The sequence below is a fragment of the Phascolarctos cinereus genome, unplaced genomic scaffold (assembly GCF_003287225.1).
Source record: "Phascolarctos cinereus isolate Bilbo 61053 unplaced genomic scaffold, phaCin_HiC Scaffold_5;HRSCAF=322, whole genome shotgun sequence".
NCBI classification, from domain to species: domain Eukaryota; kingdom Metazoa; phylum Chordata; class Mammalia; order Diprotodontia; family Phascolarctidae; genus Phascolarctos; species Phascolarctos cinereus.
The window spans coordinates 460,990,438-461,011,584 of record NW_027555958.1 but is presented as its reverse complement, the minus strand read 5'-3'; the positions used below and the strand labels follow the sequence as shown (position 1 = coordinate 461,011,584).

The window sequence follows — 21,147 nt, the reverse complement described above, 5'->3', positions numbered from 1 at the left end:
GATTGCACTACTGGGACCTGGCCAGGGCAGCTCAAACAAAGGCCTTTCCTGGGGCCCAGGCTCTAATCCAGGATGAATCTTTTTAAAAAGTCACTTTACACCCTGGAACCTAAATGGAAATCACAATTATCAATCATTTTAAAAACTCCTAATTTCATAGAGCTCATCACTTCCAAAGAATTCCCCTCATATCAATAAACATTGCTTAAGCAGCTACTTGGTGCTAGGCACTGTGCTAAATGCTGCTGAGCTTTAAACTTATGTTTTCTGACCTAAATTTCATTTGTTTTTCATCTACTGAGTTTATAACTGTGTGAAAGACCCTGTGAGGAATACAGAGCATAAAAATGAGCAGAGAAATAGGTACCATGTGTTTTGCACTTTCAGGTTTACAAAGAAATATCTCACTTAATCCTCACCACAACCCTGGGAGGGAGGTACTGTTATCACTCTTATTTTACAGATGAGAAAACTGAGGCAGGCAGGAGGGAAGTAACATTCCCAGGGTCACACAGCTAGTTAGTGAGTATCAGGCATAGGTGATCGATGAATAAGGAGGAGGGAAAGCTCATGATAGGAGGCAGTGATCAAGGATGGTTTCACAGAGGAGGAGGTGACCAAGCTGGGCTGTGAAGCATGGATGCATAGGATTAAGAGAGTCCAGAGAGAGAAGAAGAAAGGGAACACTTTAGGGAAGTGGACTGAATTGGGCTTAAGTGCTAAGGAAGACAGTTTAAGTATGGAGGCAGAGAAACAAACTGGAATAGTGGGGAGAGTATTGAACTTGGAGTCTGGAAGTCCAGTGTTCAAATGCTGAACCCTGTGACCCTGGGCAAGTCACTTAACCCCTTTGTGTTGTAAAATTATGGGGATGGGCTCTAGGTCCCTCCCAGGTCTAACATTATGATTTCACACAACCTGGGAAGCAGAGATTACTCCCAAGATGTAGTCTGAAGGTCATGTCTGTTGTAAGATCTTCAGGCCCAGAGACAGGGCCATGTCTTCTCACTCATACAAACAGGATACAAAAAGGTCTGGCTACATCTACTTCACTGCCCTTTTCTCTGACCTTATCTTTGCCTAACTCTCTGAGCTCTTCTCAGGAGAACAGCTCTTTGTAAACCAGGCTATCTAAACACGCGCAGGTATGTCTTTATAGTTAGACACAAGGAAGCTGGAACTTATAACCCAACTAGTCTCATTGGATATTGACCTAGAACTGGAGGCAGGAATAGGTTCACATCCACCCTCAGAAGCTTGCTGTGTAACTCAGGACAAGTCACTTCACCTTGCCAGGCTGTTTCCTCATCTGTAAAAATGAGAAGACTTCTAGCCTTAAATCTATACTATGTTTTAGCCAATCCGTATCAAAGATTTTGAATGAGATCTCTTATCTGCAGTCCTATAGTTCTTTCATGATATCTGACATTTGTAATCATCACTTTTTAGAAGACTTCTGAAGAAACTTACCAAATTAAAGCACATTGCTATCTGGGAAGCTTACTCACTTACCACTTAATTCATAAGTATGAATTAAGTAAGCTGTGGTCCCAACATAGAACAGAAGCTAATTGGAAGACATATCTCTCAGTGCTGTTGGGCATCAACCTTGTTAAAACGTGGCAGTTTAGAATAAGGCAGTTTGGGGTCTTCTACCTTTTTTGATGTTGTCTAGGGTACCTTGAGTGAGTCTACCATTCCATGTCTTAGTTTACTCATCTGTAAAATGAAAAAGATGCACCAGATAACCTCTACAATCCCTTTCAATCCCAAATTAATCACTCCCTAAGACCATGGTTCTTAACTTGGAGGTCCATGAACTCAATTTTTTATTTTGTTTTGTTCAGATTATGATGGTTGCATTTCCATATAATCTGATTCCTTTGGAATCCTGTGTGTTTTATTTGTTTTTTTGAAAACATAATGCTGAGTAGCAGTCCAAAGTCTTTACCAGCCTTCCAAACAGTTTAGGAGCCCCCAGCTCCAAGAAGGCCTGGATTCTACAACAGGCTTGGCTACTAAAGAGCTGTGCAGCCTTCGGCGGTTCTTTGCCCTCTCCAGCCCTCAGTTACTTCTGTAAAATGAAAGGGTGGGCCAGGCCCCTACCACCTTAAAGTTCCTTGGACTTACTCTTTTTCATCTTTTCCAGGGCACCATGATGCTGACTAACCTGAGTGCTTTGCACAAAGACCCCAAGAAGTGGGCTACCCCAGAAACCTTCAACCCAGAACATTTTCTGGAGAATGGTCAATTCAAGAAGAGAGAGGATTTTCTGCCTTTCTCAATAGGTGAGCCACATTCAGTAGGAAGGGGGCCCTAGGCCAGGGGGCACCAACCTTTTTAACATTAAGAAACTTTGCAAACTCTACTTCCTGAAAACTATAATCACATGATAGAGGATATGTTAATAATATTCATTGATTGGGAAAATACAATGCAACAAAATTTAAAAAAATAGACCTTTAGATAGCAATGGGGTTAAAATAAGAAGAGTCATCCTCAGGTCCAGTTTTGCCTGATGGTTTTCCAGATCCTTTGCAAGGACCCCAGAATCCCCCCAGGCCTAGCCACCACCCACAAACTCTAGTACTCACTCCCTGGGCCTCCTTGGGTCACCTTACTTAAATATCCTGGGCCTCAGTTCCCTCATCCATCATGTAGGAGGACAAGACTAGATGAGCAATAAGCTTCCTTCCAGCCCTGAAGCCATGAACCAAGAATCCCAGGAATCCCAAGAATCCAGGGGATCTACATTTTAATTGTGCCTCTTCTTACTTGTTTGATTTGGAGGGACTCAGACCCTCTCTGGGCATGTTCTTTTATCTCTAAAAAGTGAGGGGGTTGGAGTACAAGGCATGGAAAGTCCTCTCCACCCTCGAATCTGTGATATTCTGATCCTAAGTAATCACAAAGGAGTTTCAGCGAGGAGAAAGCCTGTGAACTGAGCCTTGAAGGAAGTTGGGGGTTCTAGTGTGCAGGAGGAGGAGAAGGTGCCGACTAAACTAGGGAACCAGTCTGTGCAAAGGGGAAGAAGGGGGACCAACAATATCTTATCAAGGTGGGCAGCCCCTTTCATTCTTCTTGCAGTCAGCATGCTTACTTGTGGAGCATGTCATTTGGGGCAGTCCTTCCTTCAGGGGCTGTACTAGATAATTCCCAAGGCATCAAATCCTATTAGTTTCCTTCACTTACAAACTTACATTAATAATAATTTATTTTTTAAATTATAAAATGTTAAAATCATTTAAAATTAATAACTTGAAATTTAATGTATTATCTATAAATTTTATTTATTATTAATAAAATTTTAGATTTAATGGATTTGCATTTTTAAAAAATTATATATATTTAAATTTTATTAAAATTGTATGTGTAATTTATATAGTGCTTTACAGTTTCTAAAGTATTATCATTAATATGGGACCAACTTCCTATCATCTCTCACCCGGACCACTGTAAGAGGTTCATAAGTGATCTCCTTGCTTCAAGTCACTCCCCAAACTAATCCCTCTTCCACCCAGCTGCCACAATGATTTTCATAAAGTGAAGGTCTGACCATACTATCCTCTGCCCTCACCCCTACTCAGTGAGCTCTGATGGCTCCCTACTGCTTCTAGGATCAAATATAAACTGTCCTGAGGTTGAATGCTCTTCATAACCTGGCCTCATCTTGCTTTTTCCCTCCACCATCTACTTCTCCTGGCCTGGGTGCTATTCTGCCCACACCACTCTTATCTCTTGACTCCATGCCGAGGCACTGGCTGGACCCCAGGCCTGGAATGTTCTCCCTTCTCACTTCCATTCATGGGGATCTCTGGCTTCTTTCAAGATCCATGTCTTCTATAGGAGACACTTCTTTGTCCTTTTACTCTCTGTGTACCTTTTATGTTCTCATTTGATCACGGTATCCTCTTTCTTATTAGAATGTAAGCTCCTAGAGGGCCAGAATCATTTTTCTTCTTCTTTTTATCTCCAACAGTTAGCTCAGTGCCTGGCATATAGTAAGTGCTTAATAGACCTCTAGGCAACTACGCAGTACAATGGATACAGTCCTGAGTTTGGAGTCAGGGAGACAGGAATTCAGATTTGGCCTCTGACACTTCTTAGCTGGGTGAGACATTTAACTGCTATTTGTTTCTATTTCCTCATCTGTAAAATGAGGATAATGGCAGTACCTAGCTCCCAAATTTGTTTTGAGGATTAAATCAGATGATATTTTTAAAGTGCTTTGGTAACCTTAAAGAGCTTAATAAGTATTATTATTATTATTATTATTATTATTATTATTATTATTATTATTGAGGGTTTGTTTAATGAACTAATTATTTAATGCCTCACTCAGCTGTGGTATCGCTTGAAAGAAATGTTGAGTACTTTGTAAGCCTGCAATCACAACAGATGTCATCTCTTGTTATTCTGGAAGATCTTGTGTCTATTATTAAAATTGGGAGAGGAGGAAATGATCATGTAAGTTAACTTCTCTTGAGACTCAGTTTCCATATATGTAAGTTGGAAGAGCTGGACTAGAAGGCTTTCTGAGGTCCCTTTGATCTCTCAGTCTCTGGTTCTCTGATTCTCCTGGCTCCAAGGCCTGCCCTCTGTCCATTTGGACATGAGTCTACATCATCTTTTTTCTCCCTTGTGCCAAAAGGAAGGTGGAGGGAGGGGAGCTTCTTGCCTAAAATTTCTCAGAGAAATATCAACAGACTAAGGGCTGGAACCTCAGGGATGTTGAAAAGTCAGGATCGTTCAGTCAACCCTTTGGTTGTTTCCATGATACCAGACAAATGGTTTGGCCAGCTCTTGTCATGGCACTGAGGGAGCTGGCACACAGACTCAGTCTCTTGATTGTCTGATTGGCATTTTTTTCCCATCAGAAGAACATGAGCTTCCTGACAGTGACTACCTAGAAAAAGGAGTGAGGACAGCTCCTTCATGCATTGGAAAAGGTGACCAAGCGTGCATGTAGCATTGAAACATGATCAAGGCTGGTTACAGAGCTAATAGGATCTGTTCAGTTCTGTCTCCTTCTTCCTAAGCTTTCTCCTTCAGGAGAGTCTATAGCTTCAAGTAAAGGTGGTTCTGAGTTAAAGTACCCTCTGCCCATCATCATCGTTCCTCCTTGATAGGACCTGCCAGAGACAGGTGGGCACTTTCTCTGTTTCCCCAAGTCTTTTTTTATAAATAAATTTATTTTTAGTTTTCAACATTCACTTCCATAAGTTTTGGAGTTTCAAATTTTCACCCCATCTCCCCCCTCCTCCCACCCCAAGATGGCATGCATTCTGAATATTCCTTCCCCTAGTCTGTCCTCTCTTCTATCTCTCCCCACTTCTCTTATCCCCTTCCCCCTCTATTTTCCTGTAGGGCAGGATAGACGTCTATACCCCATCTCCTCCATTTCTTATTTACCAGTAGCATGTGAAAACATTTTTTAACCATATGTTTTTAAAAGTCTAGGTTTCAAATTTTCTCTCTTCCTCCCTCCCCACCCCCCCTCATTGAAAAAGCAAACAATCAATATAGGTCATACATGTGCATTATGCAAAACACTTACATAGTAGACATGTGAAAAACTAACTCTATTTCCCTTAATCCTATCCTGCTTTCCCATTTCTTATATTCTTTCTTTTGACCCTGTCCCTCCTCAGAAGTATTTACTTCTGATTACCCCTTTCCCAATCTCCTCCTCTCTATCATCCCCCTGCTCTCTTGTCCCCTTCTCCCCCTATTTTCCTGTAGGGTAAGACAGATTTCCATACCCAATTGAATGTGTATGTTATTCCCTCCTTAAGCCAAATCCTATGAGAATAAGATTCACTCATTCCCTCTCACCTTCCCCTGTTTCCCCTCCACTGTAAGAGACTTTTCTTTTCTGTTTTTTTTTTGTGAGATAATTTACCCCATTCTACCTCTCCCTTTCTTCTTCTCTGAGTATCATCCTCTCTCATCCCTTAATTTTATTCTCCAGATATGACCCCTTAATCTTCAACTCACCCTGTGCCCTCTATCTATCTATCTATCTATCTATCTATCTATCTATCTATCTATCTATCTATCTATACATACATACATAATTTTTTTCCTTCAACTACCCTAATACTGACAAAGGTCTCATGAGTTAAATATCATCTTTCCATGCAGGAATGTAAACAGTTCAATCTTAATAAGTCTCTTATGATTTCTCTTTCCTGTTTACCTCTTCATGTTCCACTTGAGTCCTGTATTTGAAAGTCAAATTTTCTATTCAGCTCTGGTCTTTTCATCAGGAATGCTTGAAAGTCCTCTATTTCACTGAATGACCATTTTTTCCCCTGAAGGATTATACTCAGTTTTGCTGGGTAGGTGATTCTTGGTTGTAATCCTATCTCCTTTGCCCTCCAGAATGTTATATTCCATGCCCTGCGTCCTTTAATGTAGAAGCTGCTAAATCTTGTGTTATCCTGATTGTGTTTCCACAGTACTTGAATTGTTTCCTTCTGGCAGCTTGTAATATTTTCTCCTTGACCTGGGAACTCTGGAATTTGGCTACAATATTCCTAGGAGTTTTCCTTTGGGGATCTCTTTCAGGAGGAGATCTGTGGATTCTTTCAATTTCTATTTTGCCCTCTGGTTCTAATATATCAGGGCAGTTTTCCTTGATAATTTCTTGAAAGATGATGTCTAGGCTCTTTTTTTGATCATGGCTTTCAGATAGTCCAATAATTTTTAAATTCTCTCTCCTGGATCTATTTTCCAGGTCAGTTGTTTTTCCAATGAGATATTTCACATTGTTTTCTAATTTTTCATTCTTTTGGATTTGTTTTACAGTGTCTTGATTTCTCATAAAGTCACTAGCTTCCAATTGCTCTATTCTAATTTTTAAGGAAGTATTTTCTTCAGTAATCTTTTGGACTTCCTTTTCCATTTGGCCAATTTTTCTTTTTAGGGCATTTTCTCCTCATTGGCTTTTTGGACCTCTTTTGCCATTTGGGTTAGGCTATTTTTTAAGTTGTTATTTTCTTCAGTATTTTTTTGGGTCTCCTTTAGCAAGCTGTTGACTTGTTTTTCATGATTTTCTTGCATCACTCTCATTTCTCTTCCCAGTTTTTCCTCTACTTCCCTTACTTGCTTCTCAAAATCCCTTTTGAGCTCTTCCGAGGCCTGAGACTGATTCATATTTTTCTTGGAGACTTTGGATGTAGGAGCTTTGACTTTGTTGTCTTCTTCTGGTTGTATATTTTGATCTTCTTTTTCACCAAAGTAAGATAATATAGTCTGACTCTTTTTGCACTGCTTGCTCATGATCCCAGCCAATTACTTGAGTTTTAAACTCTTTGTTAAGGTATGAGTCTGCTTCCAATGTGGCGAGTGTATTGTCCCAAGCTTCAGAAGTTTGTATGGCTGTTTTCAGAGATACTTGTAGGGACCGGTAAATTTTCAGTTCTTCCAAGGTGGTATGATATGGGGTGAGGTGTTTACTCCTTTCCTTGCCTGTTAACACAAGTACTCCTTTCTTTCCTGTAACTGTGAGGAGGGGTTTCTCTCCACAGCCACTACAAGCTCCTCCATGCCAGCACTTCTCCTCACCCCAGCACCACTGCCCAGAACTGTGACCCAGATCCAAACACAGGCAAAGGAAGAGATTCCTGCCTCAGCATTGGCAAAGAGATCCCTGCAATCCCTCTCTGATCAGCCCCTGGGTTCCCCCTTAGTCTGTGGGCCAGAAGCTGCGGAAGCAGCTGCCCCCTGCCCCAGGACCACAGTCTTGGGGAATGGAGCTGAAACCCTGCCTTCCTCTCTGAGCACCACAGAAACAGACTTTTCCCACTGACCTTCTAAGTTGTCTTTGGCATTCATGGATTGAGGAGTCTGGAAACCACCACAGCTGCCAGCGATTCAGTCCTCTGAGGCCTGCTCCAGGTTTGCTGCAGCCTGCGTGCCACTGTGCTCCCAGCCCAGCGCAATACACCTTTCTGATCAATCATCCAGGTTGTCTTGGGCTGGAAATTTGTTTCACACTGTCTTTTTGTGGGTTCTGCTGCTTCAGAATTTGTTTAGAGCCATTTTTTATGAGTATTTGGAGGGGTTTGGGGGAGAGCTCAAGCAAGTCATTGCTTTCACTCTGCCATCTTGGCTCCGCCCCCCGAAGTCAATCTCCCCAAGTCTTACAGAGCTGCTTTGAGTTCTGAGAGCCTGTGATTTGCCCAATATTGCACAGCTAGTGATTATCAGAGGAAAACCCAAGCTGGATTTTCTGAATTCAGGATGAGCAGTTTTTGTTTTTGTTTTTTCCCATGATGTTGATAAAAGCAGATCAATACTGTAAGGCTGACAAAGGCAGGACAGCCTTCCCAACACCCCAGTGAGGCACATACTAGTATTGTTTGCATTTGACAGATAATAATACAAGGAGGAGCAGTAATAATAATAATTAGCCTTTATATAGTCCTTTAAGGTTGGCAAATACATTTACATCTTTACCTTGTGATGTAGGTGTGATTATTAACTCCATTTTACACATGAGGAAACTGAGGCTGAGAACAGTTAGGTGACATGCCCAGGGCCACACAGCTTCTAAGTATTAGGAGTAGGACTTGAACTGAGGGCTTCCTGACTCCATGTCCAACACTCTCTCCACTGAGACTGCTTGGCTTAAATTCAGAGAAGGGATCTGTTTTTGTTAAGACTACACAGAAGCAGGATCTGAGATCCAGAGCTAGAAGGGCCCTTGGGGGCCACATCACCCAACTCCATCATTTCACAGATGAGGAATCTTGGGCCTATTCAGATTGATTGACTTATCCAATGCCAGTATGGTGAGAAGCATGCAAGGTGGGATTTGAACCCAGGTCCTCTGTTTACAGATGCATTATTTCAACTGTACTATATCTCTGAGGTTGACAGAAATATGACATGGTAGATATGGTGCCTGATACGGAGCAAGGAAGACTTGGATTCAAATTCCAACTCTGACCCTTATTAGCATAATGGTTGTGGACCCATAATTGAATAGCCCTAAGGCTCATGCCAATTCTAGGATTGAGACCCAGGCCCTTAACACCCCCTACCCTGACCTACTTCCTGTGCAGAATATTAGTGATTTATTGTTTTACTCTCCTTGCTTTTCAGGAAAGAGGGTCTGCCTAGGAGAACAGCTGGCTCGGACTGAGCTCTTCCTTTTCTTCACTTGCCTGCTCCAGAAATTCACATTCAAGGCTCCCCCAAACACCCAGCTGAACTTGGAATCCCGATATGGCATGACTGTCTCTCCTGCCTCCTACCAAATCTGTGCCATTCCTCGAGTGATGTAGGCCAAGCCAGGCCTGTAGGGTGGTCCTCCAAGTTGGGAATGGGAAGGCCTTCAAACCATTCTCATCCTCAAAGGGGTTATACATCCTGTCTTTTGGAGTTTGGGTGGGGAAGGGAGAAAAATCAAGGGGGGAGAAGAGGAGAAAGAGACAAGGGAAGGGTGTCTCATCCAATTCTAAGCTTCTGGCACTGAAAAAGGGAGGCATTAATGCCACCAAAAAGAAAGCACAAAGAGTCTTTACTGGCATTGGATTCCAAGCACTTGGATTTAAGTCCCAGCCCTGCCAGCTACTAGCTGGGTGACCTTGGAAAAGTTAAGCCTCTGCCTCAGTTTCCTCATCTAAAATGAGAAGGAGGAATATTTCTAAGGTCTCCTCCAACTCTAAATCTAAAACCTGATGATGCTATAAACAGAAGGCTAATGCTTTTCCTCCCCTACCTCAATCAGTGGGGACAAATGGGGCTTTTTGTTTGGTTGGTTACTTTTTGTTCTCCTGCTCTTATAACTCATACACCATGTGTGATTTTAGGGGAGGGTTCAGAGAGTTTAGGTGAGTTACAGGAGGCATCCACCAGTTGATGAGGATGATCACTAGAGATCCTTAGAGACTGTAAACTCCTTGTGGGGAGAGACTGTTTTCTTTATGTCTTTGGATCTACAGCATCCAGGCCAGCACCTGACTTGGAAAAGGAGCCCAATATATACTTGCTGATTGTTTTATCTCTAAGTAATTCACTTTTATGTTCATTATGTACCTTGACTTTCATAAAATTATTAACTCATCAGCCAATGAGATGGGTTCCTCATTCTGATTAAAATCCTTGTTATAGATGATAACTCATAATCACTCCACTATTAATTATAGTGACATGGGGCTAGGAATGCCTACACCTTCAGAATTTCTAGTCTCTTCAGGTTCCCCATTACTTAAGTTTCCCTGTTCTTGTTGGAGATGTTTACAGAAAGTTCATTTCCATGCTGATATTGCAAACTCTTGTTATAACCCAGCCAATCAGAAAATGTAAACACCCACATGAATCATTGTGATCAATGTTTGTCATTTATTATTTATGTTCTCTTTTCAAATGTTCCTCAGTTATACCTATAATAATGTTCTGTGATTTCACAGTTAGGTACTTGTACCAAAGTTTTCCATGGACCCATTTTATTATCCAAATTGCTACCCATTGCTAATAAACTAATCATGCTTGGAATGTTTTTGCTTCAGTTTCTCCTATTTGCAGATTTTAATCACAATCCCAGCAATCCTCTAAGGTGAGTAGGGGAAGCCCAGTTTATAGATGGGGAAATAAAAAGGAGTTTTCCAATTCAAAGCCTGAAAATTGAAAAAAAAAAATAATTCCTGGAAAAACAATAGTGATAAGAATTTCTGCCAATCTTCATGTTTTTTTTTCAGTTTTTTAAACATTTTTATTTAATGTTTTAAATGTCAAATTCTATCCCTCCCTTTTTCCCTCCTAGTCACCCTCCATGAGATGCTTAGCAATCAGATAGAGATTATACATATGTAATTATATAAAACATTTCCATATTAGTCATTTTGTACAAGAAGATAAGAAGGAAAAAGAAAGAAAGAAAGAAAGAAAGAAAGAAAGAAAGAAAGAAAGAAAGAAAGAAAGAAAGAAAGAAAGAAAGAAAGAAAGAAAGAAAGAAAGAGAAAAATAGCAAGCTTCAGTCTATATTCAATCAATATCAGTTCTTTCTCTAGAGGCAGATAGTATCCTTCATTGTTAGTCCTTTGGGATTGTCTTGGATCATTGTATTTCTAAGAGTAGCTAAGTCATTCACAATTCTTCAACATACAATATTGTTCTTACTGTGTTCAATGTTTACCTGATTCTGTTCACTTCACTATGCATCAGTTCATGTGAGAATTTCCAGGTTTTTTCTGAAATCATCCTGCCTGACATTTCTTATAGCACAATAATATTCCATTAAAATCACATACCACAGGTTGTTTAGCCATTCCCCAATTGATGGGCATCCCTTTTATTTCAAATTACTTGACAGCATAGAAGGAGCTGCTATAAATATTTTTGTACAAATAGGTCATTTTCTCTTTTTTTGGATGTCTTTGAGACATAGACCTACAAGTGGCATTGATGGATCAAAAAGTAGGCACTGTTTTATAGCTCCTTGGGTATAGTTTCAAATTGCACTGCAGAATAGCTGGATCAGTTCACAACTCCACCAACAGTGCATTAGTATGCCAGTTTTCCCACATTCTTTCTAACATCCAACATCTATTTTTTGTCATATTAACAACTCTAATATGTGTGAGGTATTACCTGAGTTGTTTTAATTTACATTTCTCTAATCAATAAGGATTTAGAACATTTTTTTCATATGACTATAGATAGATTTGATTTCATTGTCTGAAAACTGCCTGTTAATATCCTTTGGCCATTTATCAACTGGGGAATGATTTTTTTTTTTAGAAATTCCATACATTTACGTAGTGTATCTGAGATACACTTTTAGTGGTTAGAATTGCTAAACTCAACCTAAACACTGTCCACTTGAGGAAACTGCCATGAGTTTTTGCCAGCCAGCACTCTCCATCCTGGGAACATCTATCTCCTTGCCAGGGAACAGGGGTTTCAGCTCAGGTTCTCAGTGCTCAGGTGTGTCTGACTGAATGGGATGGACTTAAGTCTTATCTCTAGGCCTCAGGCTTATCCTTTCAGGTGTGCAGCAAGTGATGGAGGGAGCAATTCACAGAAGGATGGGGGCATGTGGCTCTTGTTGATACCATGGACAAAGGAGCTCATCAGTTTTCCATGAGGCTTGTGACTTCAGTCTGGCTACTAGGAGTGTCAGCCAGCTTTGGGGTAGATGGTTCCTCCAGTTCATAGCTCATTGTCAGAAGTCTCATCAAAATGTGTTTTCTTGGCTTTCTTTTCACTCCTCTTGTGTTCAATGATCTTTTGGAGCCGATGGACAGCATAGTTAGGCTTGGTGGGCAGAGGGCCAGCTGGCACTGTCATACCAAGGACATCAGACATCACATACAGGTGAAGCCAGCCAACCAATGGAGTGCTGCCTTGGCTACAGTGGGTCTGCTTGTGATAGAAAAGGAGCCCATCTACCTCAAAAAGGAAGTTTGTGGATAAGACCTTGCATAGGCTCTCTGGGGTACATAGGAAATTCTTTAGATCCACAAATTCAAATAGATTAAGCCTGATTCTCTCCAAGTCCTTGCTCTTCTGGTAAATTTGATTGCATTCAGTCGAATCTAAAATCAGTCTGGGAGTAATAGACAATATGTCCCCTCTAGCACATAATGTCTAGAACATAGTAGGTCTGGTTCAGTTCACTATAGATACAATCCAGGATTGTGTAGTCTTCCCCTGTGGATGAGGTACACTTATTGACTCCAGGAAGCAGGGAAGGAAACCTGTTGACACAGTATCTGCTCTTGGTGTAAGCCACAGTGGAATCCTTAGAGGCCACAGCAAGGGCTCTTTTCCCCACAGGGCACACCACCACAATCCACTCCTGCCCTAGATCTGAAGGGACATCAATCAGCCACTCAGACAGCATCAACCGATTAGCATAGCACCCTGGCAGCTCCTTGACAGTGTCAATGTCCATCCCTTCCTCTTCCTTGTCACCTTCATTATCCATCCCTGTCCAGTTATCCCCAGCCAATCACCTGGCATGATTCACATAGTCTAGTTGCTTAGATTTCTGAAGCTTCAGGAGTTTCTGGCACCTTTCACTCTTTTCCAAGGGGGTATACTTAGACTTGTACAATGACAGGCAAGGGTGGGGCTACGAAGGGCTATTCAGGTCTTGGGATACTGAAAAACTGCTTGCTAGGACTTGACTCAGCTCCTCTATGTTTCCTGGTGGCAGTGGCCAGGTGACAGCGGGGCTCACTCAGGGGCAGGAGCCCACAGAACAGAGCACCCAGGATAAAGTTCACACTCAACTGCTTCCATCAGTCGACCAGCACTCGTGGGGGGGGGGGGTAGCCACATTCCCTCAGGGCCCCACCCCCATCTTGCTGCCTTCCCAGCATGGTCAGGCCTGGCAGCCACACACCTGTGGGGCTCTCAGGGCCATTGCCTACCCCCTCCCCTCCCATGACTCATATTTTTAAAAATTAAATGCAGTTCTCTATATATTTAGGAAACAACACCTTTAAAAGAGATGTCTGTGAAGGGCAGAGACAATATTGTCTTGGGGGGGGGTTCCTTTAGCAAGCTATTGATTTGCTTTTCATGATTTTCTTGCATTACTATCAATTTTTCCTCTACTTCTCTTACTTGCTTCTCAAACTCTTTTTTGAGCTCTAAACAAATTCTAAAGCAGCAGAACCCACAAAAAGACAGACTGAAATAAATTTCCAGCCCAAGACAACTTGGATGGTTGAATGGAAAGGTATATTGTGCTGGGCTGACAAAGGAACACAGTTTGGCCTCAGTGAACCTGGAGCAGGCCTCAGAGGACTGAATCACAGGCAACTATGGAAGTTTCCAGACTTCTCAACCCAAGAATGCCCAAGACAACTTAGAAAGTCAGTAGGAAAAGTATATGTCTGTGGTGAGAGAGAAGAGCAAGGGTCCTAGCCTCAGTCCCTGAACATAACCCCAGGGTGGCGCTGCCTCCCAAGCTTCCAGCCCACAGACTGAGGAGGAGTCAAGTGGCTGATTACAGGGGGATTGCAGGGATCTTTTTGCTGGTGCAGGATTCTCTTGCTTTCCCTGGGCTTGGATCTGGGTAACAGTTTTGGGTGGTGGTCCTGGGGTGAACAGAAGTGCTAGCATAGTGGAACTTGTAGTGGTGGTAGAGAAGAAATCTTCCTCACAGTTCCAAGGCAGAAAATAGTGCTTATTGTCACTCATAAACCAGAGCACAGACCAGGAAAGGAGTAAATACTTTACCCTTGATCATACCACCTTGGAAGAACTGAAAGTTTTCAGGTCCCTACAATTATCTCTGAAAACAGCTGCACAAAACTCCTAAGCTTGGGACAGTACATTCTCCACACTGGAAGCAGAACCCTATCTTAACAAAGCATTTATAATTCAAGTAATTGGCTGAGATCATGAGCAAGCAGCACAAAAAGAGTCAGACCATAGGATCTTCCTTTGGTGATAAAGAAGATCAAAACATAAAACCGGAAGAAGACAACAAAGTCAAAGCTCTTACATCTAACACCTCCAAGAAAAAAAAAATGAATTGGTCCCAGGCCATGGAAGAGCTCAAAAAGGAGTTTGAGAAGGAAGGAAGAGAAGTACAGGAAAAATTGAGAGTAATTTAAGAAAATTATGAAAAGCAAATCAACAGCTTGCCAAAGGAGCCTCCAAAAAATACTAAAGAAAATAACACCTTAAAAAATAGCCTAACCCAAATGGCAAAAGAGGTCAAAAAAGCCAATGAGTAGAAGAACGCCTCCAAAAGCAAAATTGACCAAATGGAAATGGAAGTCCAAAAGCTTATTGAAGAAAATACTTCCTTAAAAATTAGAATAGAGCAATTGGAAGCTAGTGACTTTATGAGAAATCAAGACATTGTAAACAAAACCAAAAGAATGAAAAAATAGAAAATAATGTGAAAGATCTCATTGGAAAAACAACTGAAATGGGAAATAGATCCAGGAGAGAGAATTTAAAAATTACTGGACTATCTGAAAGTCATGATTAAAAAAGGAGCCCAGATACCATCTTTCAAAAAATTACCAAGTAAATCTGCCCTGATATTTTAGAACCAGAGGACAAAATAGAAATTGAAAGAATCCACCAATCACCTCCTGAAAGAGATCTCCAAAGGAAAACTCCTAGGAATATTGTAGCCAAATTCCAGAGTTCCCAAGTCAGGGAGAAAATATTGCAAGCAGCCAGAAAGAAACAACTCAAGTATTTTGGAAACACAATCAGGATAACACAAGATTTAGCAGCTTTTATATTAAGGGATCACAGGACTTGGAATATAATATTCTGGAGGGCAAAGGAGATAGGATTACAAACAAAATCATCTACCCAGCAAAACTGAGCATAATCCTTCAGGGGAAAAATGGATAGTAAGTGAAATAGAAGACTTTCAAGCATTCTTGATGAAAAGACCAGAGCTGAATAGCAAATTTGACTTTCAGATACAAGACTCAAGAGAAACATGAAGAGGTAGACAGGAAAGAGAAATCATAAAAGACTTATTAAGGTTGAACTGTTTACGTTCTGCCTGGAAAGATAATATTTGTAACTAATGAGTCCTTTGCCAGTATTAGAGTAGTTGGAGGGAAAAAATCTATATGTATTTATAGATAGATAGATAGATGGCAACAGGGTGAGTTGAGGATGAAGGGGTAATTTCTGAGGAATAAAATTAAGGGGTGAGAGAGGATTATTCAGAGAGAAGAAGAAAGGGAGAGGGTGAATGGGGTAAATTATCTGACAAAAACAAGGTAGGTATAGGCTTTTACAATGGAAGGGAAATGAAGGAAGGGGAGAGGGAATGAGTGACTCTTATTCTCATCAGATTTGGTTTAAGGAGGTAATAAAATACACACCCAATTGGGTATGGAAATCTCTTACCCTACAGGAAAATAGGAGGGGAGAGAGCAGGAGGATGATATAGGGGAGGACAGATTGGAGGAGAGGGTAATCAGAAGCAAATGTTTCTAAGGAGGGACAGGGTCAAAAGAGAGAATAGAATAAATGGGGTGCAGGATAAGATTAAGGGAAATATACTTAGTTTTTCACAACACAAAAAAATTTTAAAAAGCAAATATACAATGAAAAAAATAATTATTTCTTTTATGTTTAAATTTTGGGTTCTTTTATTCCTAGGAAATGAATTCATAATAGTTAAAAATATGAATAATATTAACAAGGGAGGTTTAATTTTTTGGGGCAGTGTTTTCTGGATAATCAAATTCAGTGGATCACTTTAATTTAGACCTAAACTTGTTCCCTAATGGAGTGTGGTAGGGATGATATATTTGAATGTGCCGTACAGAAGAACATTTTGTTGCCATTTAAAATCACTGAAATAGCCATTAATTTTTTTTAATCAGTGTTCAACATCCAAAAGATTGCTAAATGCGCATATCACGGAAAGAATAATACCTTTGACCTGCTGATATCAAAAGTACTTGTTAAAAATTTTTAAATTAATTTATTTTGAATTATCAACAATCAGTTCCACGAGCTTTTGAGTTTTAGGTTTTTCTCCCCCTCCCTTCCCATCTCTCTCCCCAAGGTGGCACACAATATGATATAGGTTATACATATATATTCCTATTAAGCATATTTTCACATTAGTGAAGTTGTATTTAAGAACTATAACCAATAGGAGGAACCACCAGAAAGAGGAAACAAAACACAAAGGAAGAAAAAAAAAATAAAGAGCAAATAGTATGCTTCAATCTGCCTTCAAATTCCATAGTTCTTTCTTTGGATATGGATAGTAGTTTCCAACATGAGGCCTTTGGAGTCAAAAGGATTTTTAAAACCCATTAGAAAAAGAACTGATTGCCTCTGAGTTTAACAGGCTTTTTCTTTTAATGGTGATGTCAAAGTTTCCTTGCAAATTTCTCTTAAAAGGATTGTCTGTTATCCATGTTTTTCTTGAGCATGAGCCTTCTCTAATAAATCAGTTGTATTTCCAAAAAAAAAAGACTTCTAAATAAAACATTCTATGATTCACCAATAAACTGTGGGTCATTGATTGACCTTTTGCCCACAAGGCTATCTCCCTACCACTAACCTCTTGTTTACACAATGCCTGAGGACAGAGGACATAGACCTTCATTCCTTAGTGAGAGAGCATAGCTTTTCAGTGGAAAGGGACTGCTGACATCATCTGGGCATGTCAACCCTCAGGCTTAGAAAGCCGTATACTGGCGTTGTCTATGTTGTGCAGTAGTTTTATTCAGTTTGTTAAACACTTCTAAATTACCTTTTAGTTTGCCCCTAGCCCTGCTCAGGAGTGATGAGCTATGATACTTCAGGCAGGGGTCTCATGTTTGACACCTCTGATAGGCCAACTTCATTTTTTATGGAATAGAAGCCCAGGGAAGCAAAACTGGAAGAGCTGAAATTCAAGCCAGGCCCTCTGACTCCAAATCAGGTTTCTCCCCACTGCTCCATGAAGATCATTGGAAGGGAAAACACAAGAATTTCTATTCACCCCTGGCTCCTGGTCCCAACCTTACAGATTAGAGGAGATTTGAAAAAATAGTTCCAACCACCTAGAAATACCTGCTTAAAAGAGAAGTTTTCTAACGTTTTTGTGTTCTGAAGAGGGACTCATAGGATTCATGAGACTAACCAAGGGACAACAACAATCATACCCCCCCCACACACACACACACAGGGAAGGTTAAGTAACTGTGCTCTATGACTCTGATCTTCAGATTTTGGACAAGTCACGTCAGGTCTCTGATGTTCACGTGCCTTATTGGCCAATTCTTGGTGTTAATGTTATCCTGCCAACATCCCCATGATGTTCCTTTAAATTGAGTTCACTAAACACTAACAACGCCTATTTCTTTGCCTGCTGTATCACACTGCTGACTCATGTTAAGCACAGTACACTCAACCTCCGTTTCACCTATTTCGTGTCCTGGACCTCTCTGGTGAAACCAATGGACATGCCTTCAGAATCATGGTTTCAAACGCGTAAAATTGTATTTTAAAGGAAAACGATGGGCATGAAAGGCAGTTATTGAAATTGAAAGAAGAGAGAACCAAGTTGCCGAGAGCCGCATCTTCTTCAGAGCAAGTGTACATGTGGAATCAGTGGCTGTATCTTAGCGCGAGACGTCACATCTACCCTTTTCGGCATTTCACTTTATTGCGCTCGATCCAATCACAGCCCACCAAATTTGTTTTTGGTTGATTATCATCCAGCTGCACATTCTGATCCAGCGTTGGCTGAAAATTTGTCAAGCGCCCTTTCTGTGCCTTTATGCCAGTAACGGATAAAATGTTAGACAGCCCAGGGCCGAGCACAGATCCAGGAGGAACCCGCTGGAGACCTCCTACCCGGGATGTTCAAAAGTTAAGCGCCCCACCAACAGTCATATGGGGGTTGGATTTGAACCCGGGTCATCATGCTGCTGCTGCTGCTGATGTTTCTCAACACACTATCTCCTGCTGCCTCCCAGGTCATATGGATGGAGCCTTCTCGCATTTGAAGAAAACTTTGCATGCATTATCTTATTTGATCCTCAAAATATCCCTTTGAGAGAGCTACTACATATGCAGAAACTAAACCTTGGAAAAGGTTCAGTGACTAGTTCCAGGTAGGGGTCAAAGATAGGATCTGAACCCAGATCTTATTAGATTTCAAGTCATAAGCCCTTGTCATATTCTTCCCCTCCCCTCACTTTTTTTTTTCCTTTTTGAAGTTTAAATATTCCCGGCTCTTGAAAATAGTCATCTTTTGCTATCATCTTGAGATTACATCTTGAGGCCCTTGAAGCAGAATACCAGCATTCTTGGGTCCTACTAAGCTGCAATGACTACATATAAGAGTGTGGTGACAGACTCTCGAAGTATCTGCGGCACAAAGAAAGATCTCACTAAGTTCAGAGAAGCTTATGACAATGTTGGCAATACTTTTGATTGATTTTTCCTTTAATCTCTCTCAAAGACAGGCTACTGAGTTTTGAAAAGGCTTTGATGGGTTTCAGTGGGGGATAGACCAAATCGGTCAATCAATTAGCAAGCATTTCATAAGTTCTTTCTATGTGCCAGGTACTATGCTAGGTGCTGGAGATTAAGAACAGAAAAAAATAAATAAAATAGAACTGCCCCTGACCTCTGGGAGCTTAAGTTCCACCCAACTCCAGTGAATTTACTAATGGTTCAAGTGTTGACCTCCAAGTCTTTCCCATATATTCATTTCTTAGTTCTTTGTCATATATTCCCAGCCAAGCAAGGTGTCTTAAATGTAGGAGCCACTTCAGAGCCTGGAATATACTACTTCTTCCCTTGAATCTTTTGGAATTCCAAGTTTCCATTAAAACTCAGCTTCAGGGGGCCATCTCTTGCAGGAAGCCTTCCAGATCTCTCCCAGATGCTGGTATTCCCTGAAATAACTTAGAATTTCCTTTGTATGTGTTCAGTATTTGCTTTGTATGTATTCGATATTGTATCTGTAATATACAGATCATTTGCTTCCAATGTCAATTTCTCAAGAGAAGGAATTGTTTGATATTTGTGATTGTCAGCTCAGTTCCTAGCACAAGGCTTGGGATAGAGTTGGATGATTCAGTGTTTGTTGGGGTGCGCTGAACTGAATTCATTGGAATTGGATCAGACTTAATTCAGTGGATTCCATTTGAACTGATGTTTCACATTGCTGGAACATTGTCTGATGATGGTGCAGACAAAAATAGCCTGAAACGCAATGGAAATTTGCAAATCAAACTAATTCTTTTTCAGTTTGCCAAGAAATATGGAAATGTTTTCTACACGAATGTGAGAAATCTTACCTTTATAATGGGGACTGGATTGACGCTGATCAAGGAGGTCCTGGTCAACCAAGACCAGGTATTTATTGATTGTCCCCGAATTCCTATCCACTTCCATGTCTTTAAAACACTTGGTGAGTTTTTGAATTATGATAAATATTTTTCATCTCCAGAATTCTTTGAAAGATATCTTTGATTCCTATACTTCATCATTCCTGATGAATTCCAACCCATTAAAGAGGTCTTGTGGCTAGAAGAAATATGATAGAAAAAATAGGCCTTTGAAGTTTCCTTCCTTCATGTCTGAGAATTGGGGGAGAGGAATAGGATTGAGGGGGAGAGGAATGAGGATGGAGAAGGGGTTCAAATTCATCCTACTGGAAGATCCATTGGAGTGTTTAATGTGAGGACAAGGAGACTTAGTTGGGGAGGGGAGTGAAAAGAGGTATGATGACTGTCTTCATATATCTGAAGGATCATTAATAGAACAGGTTTTGGCCTCTGAAACAGCAGCAAAGGGTGAGAGTTGCAGAGGGGTACAATTCGGCTCTATGCTAGGAAAAATTTCCTAACCATTAGAGCTGTCCAAAAATGAAATAGTTTTTCCTTAGTAGATTCCACCTCATTGGATGCCTTCAAGCAAAAGATGTTTAGAATATTTTATTGGTGTTGTTTGCTTGGTAAAAGTTAGACTGGATGACCTCTGAGATCCCTTCCAAGTCTGAAGCTCTAAAGGTTTAAGATTCTGCCTTTGGGCCCTTTGACCCACACGATGGTGCAGGTGCCAGTGGAGCTTCCTGCATCTGGAGGGATTCAAGAAAATCAAAGTCCCAGGTCAAAGTCTTTTGTTTTGCTTTGTTTAAATATATATATATATATATGTGTGTGTGTGTGTGTGTGTGTGTGTGTGTGTGTGTGTGTGTATGTAAAATACAAAATATATACACAACATTTATATAGTAATTACATATTTATATATAATGTTATAATACATATTATATATTTATAATATAATTACATCTAATATATAATTTTTAATTTATGGAATCAGACAAGCATTTCTACAACAGTATAATAAAAAGAGGATTGCACATGAACTTGCAAACCTACTATGCACAACTTAATAGTACTTTCAAATATACACCAAAATTATTATCTAAATTTCTTTTTTTTAATTTTTCTTCCTTCCCCAATCCTACCTAGAGGTGTACACACACACACACACACACACACACACACACACACATTTTTATATACATATACATACATAATGTGTGTGTGTGTGTGTGTGTGTGTGTGTGTGTGTGTGTGTGTATATATATATATCTTTCTCTGGATCTTGATTTGGTTTTTCTTCACATGTACTTGATAATTAATTTGGATATTTATAACAGATAAAACAACATAT

General features: G+C 40.4%; 1 protein-coding gene and 2 pseudogenes across 1 annotated transcript in view; 2 read left to right on the top strand and 1 right to left on the bottom strand.

Moving 5' to 3' along the window:
* The window catches only part of LOC110212976 (cytochrome P450 2J2-like), a 59,470-nt gene extending 48,964 nt beyond the window's left edge, over nt 1-10,506 (top strand). Inside the window, 2 exon segments of the mRNA XM_078156673.1 lie at nt 2,150-2,288; nt 9,112-10,506. Of these exon segments, the coding sequence (XP_078012799.1) occupies nt 2,150-2,288; nt 9,112-9,293 (321 nt within the window). The 3' untranslated portion in view covers nt 9,294-10,506.
* Nucleotides 10,507-12,012: 1,506 nt separating this feature from the next.
* LOC110212935 (snurportin-1 pseudogene) lies at nt 12,013-13,403 on the bottom strand (annotated as a pseudogene).
* Nucleotides 13,404-19,752: 6,349 nt separating this feature from the next.
* LOC110212936 (cytochrome P450 2J2-like) overlaps nt 19,753-21,147 on the top strand; it is a 36,294-nt pseudogene continuing 34,899 nt past the window's right edge.